Source organism: Mixophyes fleayi, chromosome 1 (genome assembly GCF_038048845.1).
Source record: "Mixophyes fleayi isolate aMixFle1 chromosome 1, aMixFle1.hap1, whole genome shotgun sequence".
Lineage (NCBI taxonomy): Eukaryota > Metazoa > Chordata > Amphibia > Anura > Limnodynastidae > Mixophyes > Mixophyes fleayi.
In genome coordinates this window covers 353649888-353662257 of record NC_134402.1, presented here as the reverse complement: position 1 = coordinate 353662257, position 12370 = coordinate 353649888, and the positions used below count along the sequence as shown (strand labels likewise).

The 12370-nt window shown below is 36.9% G+C and overlaps 1 protein-coding gene across 16 annotated transcripts in view; it reads right to left on the bottom strand.

Moving 5' to 3' along the window:
• The window catches only part of NCOR2 (nuclear receptor corepressor 2), a 285729-nt gene that overhangs the window by 146109 nt on the left and 127250 nt on the right, over positions 1-12370 (bottom strand). For all 16 annotated transcript variants that reach the window (XM_075177047.1, XM_075177100.1, XM_075177115.1 and 13 more), the window contains exons 7-9: positions 10042-10098; positions 9836-9888; positions 9463-9529 (exon numbers count right to left, since the gene is read on the bottom strand). In XM_075177047.1, coding sequence (XP_075033148.1) covers positions 9463-9529; positions 9836-9888; positions 10042-10098 — 177 coding nt within the window. The remainder of the gene's footprint in view (positions 1-9462; positions 9530-9835; positions 9889-10041; positions 10099-12370) is intronic.

Sequence of the window (12370 nt, the reverse complement as noted above, 5' to 3'; positions counted from 1 at the left end):
AGTAAAAAATTTTTAAAAAGTGCTATTTTTGGGATGCAATGTTTATTACTCTACTGGTAGCAGTGTTTCAGGGTTTACACAGCAACTAAAAAAAACGGGTTGTAGGCATGTGATAAAAATAAAACAGGTGGACCTCCGCCATTCCTAATGTTACGGAAGTGATTGGGTGGCCGCACAAATAACTATAGGTTGGACATAAATAGGAGAGGTCTGTCCAAATTATACTTTTTTATTATTTCTTCATTCAAAAATTAGTTTGGGTCACTAAGGTTACTTTGGTAAAAGGATTACGTTTAGCAGTGTAATTAAAAAAGGAATTTCTTATAAAGAGACTGTAAAGAAAGAAAGTAGCAAAGCAAAGAAGGAAAAAGGGAAGAAAGTCAATGGAGTGGTTTTATGTAACAAGAATATGTTAGAATTGTATTAAAAACGATAGGCTTGTAAGTCACTACATTTATTATACTTGTATTGCTAAAAAATGTTTCACAAAGAGTAATACATTTCTGGTTTCCATTATTTATGGCCAAGAACAGTGATGCTTTGGTCTTTCCAGAAATGTACAGGATTGTCAATGAAACACACTCATTGCACTGAAAGGCAGGTTACCAGTTATAAGAACCATTCTTCCAGAAGTGTAGTCCCCACTGGAGAACGTTGTCTGACTACACAGCAATCAATGAGGTATTGTTTCAATTAGTAGGACTGGGCTGGGAGGAAAACATTATTACAGAGTATGCAACAGCACTCCAAGACCATCTGCGTGATCTACAATCAAATACATAAATAGGAATATAAGAACACCTCACATAAAGTACAAGGAAGAGCAATGCTTAAGCTCTTATTGTACAGCTTACATGAAGATTCACATTCAGAAAACTGTTGTGATCCCAACACAGGAGCCGGAGTTCAAGCGTTGAGTAGTCCCATATTCTAGTTATCTGGGCATTTTGTACACTACCATGCCCTGAGAGCAATTTAAATATCTATAGGAAATTGTGTGAGCATAAAGAAAAATCATTGGTTATACACAGAATAAGGTACTAATCTACTCACACTGGGCCTGATTAAATTTTCATACATAAGCCCATTTGCGTGTCGTATCGCACGTGAAATAGTTCTGCCCTTGCTCAGAAACGTACCTTACGTCAATGAACGCAATTGCATGCAAATCATGGCCGATCACAAATGACAACTGCCTACAACTTGAAAGATGGAATTGAGATGGGAATTGGCAGACGGACATGGACAATGTACAGTATGGCTGTACAGAGGCTACGCATTACTCAGACGGAGTAGATACAAGCACCGAGTATCTTAAGCACGCTTGGTTTCAGACTTGGCACTTACACCTGCCCAGTAACTGGTGCAAATGATGACCGATAGTGATGACTGGCACGGCATAGTCATATGTTTGGAAAAGTACACATGTGTGTGCCACTGGCTACCACAGAAAATGCATATGCAAGAAAGATATACCAGTGTTTCTTAAACCTGGCCATTTGGACCCATAACAGTGCATGTTTTCCATATCTCTTTGCTTTAGCACAGGTGTAAGCATTACCGACTGACAGATCAACAGGTGCTATAATTATTTCCCTGGTCATCTGGAAAACATGCACTGTTAGGAGTCCTGAGGACTGGGTTTGAGAAACACCGAGATAGACGATAAAAACTGATGTGAATGAGTTCTCTGTGCAGCGCTGCGGAATCAGTGGCGCTATATAAATAAATGATGATGAAAAACGCATGTATGTACAGGACACATTGAGAACATCTGGATGCATTTAATGTAAAAAAAATACAATAACATTTTTTTTTTTTTACTTTTTCTTAAACCAACCATATATCTATTAATGATTATGTTGTTTAGAATTGTTCCATTTATTTTATAATGTCTTTTGGATGCGTACTATTGTGACCTTATACTGCACATATGGACGTGCGTACACTGCAGTCTGTTCTGTCTGTCTACGGAAGGCAAGTATTGTTTAGGCAGAGCATATTTCCACTCAGGTTCAAATGGCAACGCATCCTGAGATCCGCTTGGATTTGAATACGGTTGGAACTTCGCTCAAGTTCTGTGTTCTTTTTGAAACCGCAACTTGCACGTAAGTTGTTCCAATTTGGAATCAAGCGCATTGTGTCTATACTTGTGGATTTTGTGCATTCTTTTATAAGTAAACTAGTTAATTTACAATAAAAAAAGCCTACACCAAATTATGTGCCCAGCACTACATTCGTTTTCAATCCATATTTGTGGATGAAGATTTAAAAGGTGACTGAACAAAAAAAAAAATGAATGCAAAACTGAAAATGACTGGTTTAGGTAAAAAATTAACAAAAAAAACTATTAATAAAAAAAAAAAAAAGTAAAAAAGCACGAGCAGCACTGCCAGACCACATTTAAATTGAAGCTGAAATTAAGAGATATTACCATATTGATAGCTTCATTGTACTTTATTTTTAACCGTTTCTGCCAGTACAGAGCTTCCTCTTTATAAATGCTGCTCTCACCAATTACAACCTGCATCTGATTTTACCCTACTGTAAAAAGAACACGAGTCAACAGAGTATAGGAATAATTGCCAAGTCTGACAATATTACAGTTTATTTACATATAAAACTTGAGGACCAGGAAAACCCATATCATGTTATTCATTAACCATTGCGGTTTTCTGTGTTTTAATGCATGATAAAATGTTAACCTGGAAAATAATAGGCAGTGTAAATCATTCTGAAAAATGACACAATGACAATGGAAACGGGCTGTAAAACAACAATGTGCAGTAAATAAATAGAACGATGGAGGTATTTACAGCATACTGAAAAACGATGAAATGTATATAGATGTGTGTTAGATAGAAATGGGTAGAACGTCACAGCTCCTAATGTCACGCAAGTGATTGGGTTTCTGGACATACAAAATGAGAGTCAGGCTCCACTCAAAAACGAATATATCAGAAATCAGAAATGAAGAGGATGTCAGAGTAAGAAAAAAATAACAGGAGATGAGACATGAGGTAATGTCTTCTAGTAGGAATGGATTAGGTAAGGCAGCATGAACTTTACTAGGTCTAAAGGATATTTTCTGTACATATTTACAAGTGTTCCAATATAAAACAACATGGTGAAAATGAAGTGCATATAAAACAAAAACCCATAGTCTTTCTTGTACAATGCTTGGTAATGACATATAGCCGGCACATACAAAAAACCATCTTAATTTAATTGTACAGCTGCAGCCTTATTCTCTCCATTGACGCACTACACCACTGTGTCATCAGGGGCTAGAAAGACGTCACTTTCCCTATATTGGTGACTTCCATATATGTTCTGCTTTTAGGACTGTTTATTTGTAGTTCTAGAATTGGATTCAATGTTAAACTACTACTAATTAAAACAATTTGTTGATTGTGTCTATGTTGCTCCTACTGACAGTATTTACTTTTTGTTATAAAAATCCTACAACACTATTATGACTGTGCTATATGTCTTATTGTCTAGTACAGCCTATATCATCTTAGCAGAGTGTCTGCAGGGCATAGTGAACAGGTACAATGCCAGGGAGAGGAGACAGATTTGGTGTTACTGGTGTAATCATAGGGTAAAGGCAATCGGACACCACCAGTTTTTATAGCATTTACCATGTGTCAACGGTTGGGATAACCCAACATGTTTGATAATTACTTACCAAACTGAATAGTTGAATTCACCTGTTAATCATTATGTGGCTGTCTGGACAACCAGAATTGAGAATGTCTGTTCTAGGTATCATGGTGCATTTTCCCATGAGCAGCCTATGACTGCCAGATAAACATTTTTACTGCATGTGTCCCCTTTTTACATTGAAATAATTCAGCTGCATGCCTAAATTTACCACTATCTATGTAGTGTAAACTGCTGATCCCAAACACTCAGGGTGCATTGCTGAAAACTGGAACACATGTAATAAGTGTAGCCAGGTGCTCTTAGAAGCACATTTATAAAAACTCACAAATGGAGACCTCAACTTTCCTGTTTAGGTCTGACCCAATGCAGAAAGGGTGTATAACCTAAGCGGTTACAAAAATAGTGTTCCTAGCCCAGCTCCAATTATGTCCCACCTAGTGCACTTTTGCTGTGATGTGTAAGGAGTAATTTAATTTACAAACCCGCTTTATATACGGTGCCTATTTCGTGTACTCATGCCACATGTGCAATAGAAATATATGATCCCAGAAACAATATAGATTATAGGGCAGGTAAATAAAGGGATTACATGCTTCATTTTCTAACTGCAAACACCATTGGCTGCAAGTCCCTTACCCATCGTTATAATAAAAACTCATGAACAGTTCTTTAATAGGTATAGCAGAGAGGTAATGTGTGCAAAATAATATATTTAACCAGGAATAAATCATAATTCACATATTTTCCAAACACTCTTTTTAAGAGGAAATCTGCCATCAGAAATTCAACACAGTCCAGGGGGCAGATCAGATCAAATAAAAGATTTTAGGACAGTTGGTAAGTATAATACAAAAAAACAACAATACTAAACAGAACACTTTTATAAAATATATACAACTATTTCTATCAGACTTCCTTCCTGCGTGTAAGTCAATTATTTGTACATGCATACAAAGTGGTTTTCATTGCCCTCTAATACGACAATGCTGGTTCCTAAATCCAATTATACTTAATGTAGCAAGTACAACAAACCGTTTTATAATCTGGATGGCGGGGCAATGAATACTCCACAGTGTTATTATAATAATGTTACAGATGTAGACACTTAAGTTTAAAATAATAATGCAATAATAGAAAATATTAAGAAAAACTTTTTGGGGTTGATCTTTTACCGTCGGTCAAGGCCCACTACAATCTTTGCTGCCAAATTATATTTTGTCATTAATGTAAGGCACAAAATGGGCAAAATAGGCGCATCAAGTGGTACTGAAACAAAAACTATAACATCAGAGAGCAGTGCTGGAAGGTTTCCATAATGCCAAAAGAATTTTAGGAAGTAGAACGGTTTCTTTCAAATACACACCTTGTGTGTCATAGTATTGTTTAGAGACTGGATAAATCAACTACAATCATCTCCATTTGGCTGGAAAACCCAGAAAGCGTGTGATTTACGCAGAACTAAAGCCTTTATTGTAAGTTACTTAACAGTTCCAGAGAAATACAACTAGTGACAAATATAAAAAGACAGAACGCAAAGTTCCGTAACTCATTTTACTACACATAGGCTAAAATGTATATCAGCAAACTGAAGGGGAAGGGGGGGGGGGGTGGAGCTGCTGGATAAAATAAAAAGTATTATTAAGGCTGGTTGTCCTTCAATGTCACAAGTGCAATCCTACATATAAGTGCTAGGCATTTGATATGTGACTCACATGCCATATACCCACAGTTGATATGCACTGTGCGCATTATCATAACCAGTGGTTTAGATTAATCTCCACCACAGTGGTAAACAATTACCATTGCTTTGGTGTGTCATTTGAAAACTGTTGCCCATTTGTTTCATTGGAATTTCCACATGTAGCGCACAACTCCTTTGAAATTAATGAGCTAAAGAAATGAATAGGCCATTGAATTAAATTCCAAAAATACACCCTAGTAGATATATATATATAATGTTCTGACATGAACACTAGTGGATAAATGGTTAAAAAAAAAAGTTTAAAAAATGCAAATACATCTCCAGGAATGTACAACAATAGGAGGTGCCATCTTTCATTCTAAACTGTCAGAATACCTGTCTACATAGAGGGCCAATAGGAATGAAATACCAGCACAGGAAATAGGAGACAGATAAACAGCAATTAAATATTTTAATAAGTCTAATGAATGGCTAGAATGTGTGTCAGATCACTAACAACATTTTAAAAGCTAGTTGTATTTTCATACACTACACATTCATTACTAAATTTGTTGCTAAAATAAACTAGCGAATTTACTACCTGTGTCCTGACTTCCTACTGGCTCATGTTTTGATGGCTGCTGTGAATATATTGCTTTACAAAAGTAGGGGTCATTTAACATGACTGTATTAGGTGGAAAATTAAGGCACTTTATGGGGTATTCAATTAGCCGCGATATTCGAAGCAACATTGTGGCTGTACCACAATATCATGGATTTCCCCTCGCAACCCTATGGGGGCCCCCAAGAGAAATCCGCAATGTTGCAGTAACGTAAAGTGTCTTCGGGGCCGCTTGGTAGGCACTCCGCTCTTAATTGAATAGCCTCCTTTAAGTCATGGTCTATCCTGCATTAGACAAGTAAAAGCTCATTTTGGGTTGGTGTCTGTGGTTTAGTGCACATCTTTTGACTAAAAGCAATGTTAAGGAATGAGCCCTATTGGATATTTCGGAATACCATTTAGAAATAAATTTTGTTCTAAAGGAGTGCATAAGTCCTGAAAATGTAGACAGGCTCCGCAAATTAAAGTCTGAAGGGACGATAACTGTAAAAATGTCCAAAGCAGAATAGTCAATTCCAAACATAGCACAGAATAGGCAGTAAGCACATTGTTTGGTAGTGGGTAAACTCAGTAATCTGTGTTTGACACTGAGGAAAGAGGACAGCTCAGTCAAGAAGAGGGGGGGGGGCACCCAAGTGTGTGGTAGGTAAGCTCTAGGTGTGAGTAGGCCGCTGTTGGCTTTCTCTAAAGAGCCAGGGCAGACAAACTTGCTTAAAAGGGTCCGGCCTACTGTGGAGGTAGTAAGTGATATTTTACCTCCAAACACATAATATACCTTTTTTGTCTGCATTATATTTAGCTGGAAAAAATAGTTTTAAAATGTTCATCAGCCACATGGATATTCTCTGTTTGATTTGAAGGTGCTGGACATATGAAGTCAGCTGAGTCACAGTACAATTGGATGATTATAGATTGAAAAGACCGATAAACTGAACACATTACTTGCGCTATATAATAGAACTACTAACAACATTCACAAGTATATAGGGCAAAGTTTAGCAGGTTATCAGAATGGGGGGGGGGGAAACTTTGACAAGTTTGTAGTTATGGGGGAGACATTACATACACCAAACTTCCCATCAGTTATCACATGGACACCTCTTGGCCACCTTCTGCCGAAAACAGTTTGCCAACAGAGAATGATAAATAGCATAGACTCTGTATAAGATTACCAACACGTTTGCATCATTACACCATTCTACGATTACTCATATTCTCAAACTGCACAGAGCCGGATACTGGGCGCCAGTCAGCCATAGGCCACGTCAATTTCTTCAACAATCGCTGGGAATTCTCTTTATTATTACAGATTTATTATTCTTGTAAACTCCCTTGAAGTTTGTTTTACAAATGTTCTATAAAGTGTAGCCAGTATAATAGAAAAATATGTTCTAACATGAACACTGAAGCAGGTCGCGAAACACACCAATCCTTCAGCTTTTTTCTTATTACAGATTGATTTCCAACAGAAGGCCAATCATTTGTTAGTAAGAATAATTTGGTAATTTCCAGAGATAATTATCCTCTGACATCTTCTTAAAAAAAGGAATAGAAAAAAACAATAAATCACTTTTAATTGAATCTGAAGAACTTTCAAATAAAACCTCAACCGCTACAGACATTTTAGCCATAAACATGTTTAGAGACCCCCATACTTGTTCAGCTGAATATACACATGTGGTAAAGTGGCATATGCCAGCTACTAGGATTGCCAAATTTCTAGGGAAAATAAATAAATACTGCCCATCCTATCATTATTACATTTGAGCCCTATTAATAGTCCAATTTTTACTGGTCAGCAGGCAACCGTGCTGCTCACAGAAGCAATAATAAACTGTGTTAAGTCATTAGCAATAATTTGAGTACCATGGCTACATGCCATACTTGTCTTCCCTCCAGAGAGATTTTGAAAAGGAGATAATTATTTGAAGGAGCATATCTAAGAAATGTATACATAAAAGTTACTTAACTTGCTTTTGAAAGTAAAGAAAAAAAAAAAAAAAAAACTATGTGGGATTGTTACTTTAGCTGACCTTGGTTCACGCACTCCTGCTTGCAGACTATTGCCAACTAAACATGTGTTTTCTTACAGATAAGGCTCTTTATCTGTTCTCATGGCGGCAAATGACAGGCCCCTGGCAACAAGTTTTTCTAGTGATATTATATTATGAGCATAATTGTGAATGGGTGCAATGTTAAAACAACATCTACTAACCTGTATTTTTCATGAACTTCTGTTTTGCTTATATTAAAAGACCTAATCTGCCTTAGAATGCAAAAAAAAAAAATACATCTTCAGGTATTCAGCTTATAAATGAGTGTTCTGGCATAAAAAAAAAAGAAATGGTTTATTGTAACATGTTTCCCTTAATTGCACAGCGAAATTACATCTGTACTTGCCTTGCTGAATGCAGCTGGCTTGAGAAAAAATCCTTTATTTTCCCAGTAGTATGTGGTGATCCGTCAGAAAGGAGAGGTTACGCTTTTGTACTTTTAATTATTTCTACCTTGTATTTGCTGGATCAGCGTCTGTTCTTTCTTGCCTTGAAACATTAAGCTGTCCTTTGGCACCAAAACTATGTGCAGTCGGCACCTCAATCTGATGCTAATTAGCTTTTTCCATTTAACTATCAGTCCTCCATACTAATATTAAAATTAATAGAAGATGCCGACACACACACACAATTTTATTATGCTGTCGCCATTTGAAGACCCTCTCTCTCCCCCACGATTTCCACTAAGCCTCTGACCTTTGTTAACCAATGTTCAGGATACATTGTCTGAAGGTCGGTAGTCAGCATTGGTGACTCATTGCAACAATCTCCAGGAAAATGGCTATGGTTTAATAACACGCATTTCAGAAATAGTAATTAAAATGTACCCTACACCTTTATACAATGGAAACAGCGCCGGACAGGACATACAAGGTGGACAAAATAAACACAGACATGAACACTAAGAGTAAGGAGGCCCTGGTCATGAGAGATCACTTCTAATGTAGTCGGAAGAGGACGCTACTAAAACAAGACCACTGTGGCTCAAGAGTGGAGATTGGCACAGTTGTGAGGGTGCATTATTGTGGATTGTACAAGTGGGAGTAGGGTAAGCTCTAATAAAAAGATGTGTTTTCAGCATGTATAAAAGGATTGAAAGCTGTAGGAGTGTCTGATCAGCTGTGGTAGGGAGTGAGAGGTGGTTACCACAGACGAGGCACAGATCAGAGGTAGATTTGCAAAGTGGTGTGGCAGATGTGGAGTGGCGAGAAAGTAACTTTGCAGTCAGCAGCATGAAACCCAAAAAGTACATTTCCAATATAGTCTATGTTCCTTTAGACTGCCCGAACGTCAATCTCGTGGTACAGGAAGGATCTGCACTGGGTTCAGTGGCTGTTCACATGCCACAACACCAGATCCTTGCACACTGTGTGGTCCTTTACAAATGCACACTGTCAGGAAGTATTTATGAATGTGATGTATTTAGACAAACGTACCCACTGCTTGCGAGCATGATTCCTTCTTTTAAAATACAGTATGAGCTTCTTGCGCATCGTCTGGTTTCTAAAACAGACAGATCAAAACATTTCATTGGACAGAGACTAACAATAGCTATATTCCAACAGATTAAAAGATATTTGTCATTTTGCACATCACAGAAATACACTGCAAAGCCATAAGAAAGATACCATGGAAAGATCACTGCGTGGGGGTACCAATGTTTCTAAACATCAATATGAAGAGATGGTTGAATCTCTGCCAAAGGTATGTTGTTAAGTTAGAGAAAATAAAAACTACTAATATACATAGTGTATACTTTCACTTCACAGTCAAAAGACTACTGAAATACTGACAGCATGGCACACTTACATTTTAATATTTTCATGGTATTGCTTGGTGTCTGATGGCTGGTTGTACAATGGCTGCAAGGAAAATCAATACACAATTATCTACATCAAGTTGTTAGGCATTCCAGACATGAAAGACAATTTGTACAGGTGACAGTGCTTGATGCCCACCTGTGATAGGTGACAGATGTAACACTTTAGTTGCTATGTATGATGGATTTGACATACCAGTTCGACATGAGGTCCCAGGCCTTCCAGAATCCGATGAGCGGCTTCCGCTTTTTTCTGAAATATAAATGGACCCTGTTAAATCATCTGCCCTCTAATACAGTGATGTGACAGAACCTCATTACAAACGTCGTCCATGTGGGGAACCCAATAGGATGGACACCAATATCGCTAAATTACACTGGTATGTAATGTAGACAACAAGGCTATATTTCTGTATCTCAGAATAAACTCAAGAAATTAATACAATTCAAGTTCTGTGCTCAACTACCTGTTAATACTAATTTGTTTTATTTCATTTAGTTTCTATTGTTACTAACTTGAATCCATAAATATATGAAGAAAAATGGCTATATGGACATAAAGTTCACCAAAGAGGGTAAAGAAAGCAGTGGATTTATTACATTTCTGTAGTGGAGTCAGGCAGCCACCCAGTGGTTATCTGTCGTACTGCAACACTGGAATTATATACCAAATCTCCTGATTTATTACGGACCTTTTGTATTTATGCCAAGACAACAACTGCACACACAGATCTTGAATACTGAATCTTTAAAAAACAAAAAACACATTTTTTTCAGTATTCTAATATATAACATGAATGGCACTGCCTCATTTTTCTTTGGATATTACAACAAAAAAAGTATTTATTTAAATAACTTATTAGCCATACCACCACTTCTCCCACTGCTTTATTTGTAAAACTATCAAGTTCCACTCTCTCATTTTCCATAACGCCACTTCGACCCCTTGTTGTAACAATATATATGTTTAGGTTTTGGGCTTTTTGTACTGTAGCCAACAGACACTAATCCTAAACAGTACAACCTATAACTAAAAGTTACACTAATCACACTAGTATACTTTGCAGTTTATCAGAAAACAATTAAAAATGCAAAAACATTCTTACAAAAAAAAAAAAAAAATAGTACTCATTTGGAATGATAGGTTTACACGTACAAAAAGATACACTTATTACAAAGTGGCTGGATCTTAGAAGACTGCCACATAATTGCAATCAAACAAATGGACGGCATTGGCATCAAGGTTTATTTGTAGTAGAACATTGCTGCAATAACTCAATTCAGAGATGGCAGTTTGCCCACACAAACCCCATACTGTTATGACAAGCCCCAGTTATAAAGAGGTTTTTATTTTAATCACAAAGGAGAAGTTCTTAATTTACACAGGAAATTCCCAACTAGATTTACATGAACCATCTTTCAGGCTCTTAACATTTGTAAAAAATAATTAATATGATGTTTGAAATAAAAATAGTTACTCTAGTTCTAAAACGAACATTGTTATTGATTATATTACATGGAACAAACTTATTTGTTAGATTACATTTAAAACAATTTTTTTTTCGATTACAAAGTAAATATTGAAAATGTGGCATTCTTAAAAATGAAACTTTTTGACATTGTATTACAGTTTTGCAGTCACATATTCCATTAACTAAGGAAGATTTTAAAGAGGTTAATTATACTGCCAGATTCCATAGTATGGTAGAGATAACCCGGGAAATACTGTTAGTGTCTACAAGTCACTTATTACAAGGATAGCACTTAGTTTGTACAAAGTAACATTAGTCATAACCCTGGATATCTAATCAGGAGAGAAGTCTAATGCACTGGTAACCTCCTGCTAGGATTCAGAGTGCTCTGTATCGCTCTGCAAATACCCTGCCTTGTCCATGGGCCCCGTGGGATACCACTTATTGGTGTGACGATTAATATAAATGCAATAATTCACAGCTCAGCATGGGACAACCCACACAGCAATTCTAAAATGCTCAAGAAGTCATGTCAGTAAAGGACAATGAACACAACCTTTCAACTCACAATATCCTGAGGGACACATTTAAAGGTCATCTTCCAATGCCCTATTGAGAAGGTCTGATGAAAAACAAATATTGTGGCGGAAGACTTCCCTGTGGGTCTAATGCAGAACGCTGCTCGTCATAGCAGCAAATAGGATGCAGACAGCCTGTCACAGAAGCCATAAGACCTCTTTGTACATTGTAATAGTCATGAATGAGCCAAGTAGAATTATTACAGTATTTATTATTACTGATAAAGGAGGAACAACTGGGGTAAGCACAGGCTTTGTAAACAAAGTGTTGATTTACAAAAGACAATTTTCAAAGCATGGGAAAGAACAGCATTGGCTTATGTTATTACTACAGCAGATAGCGACGTTTCCCATAACTGATCGCCTTCACGCATGTTACTACAACAGACACACAATCACCACAGTAACCAATCATCTCACGTTTATGTACTGCAGGACGTTCTAGATCACAAACATTTGAATTCCCAACTGTTAT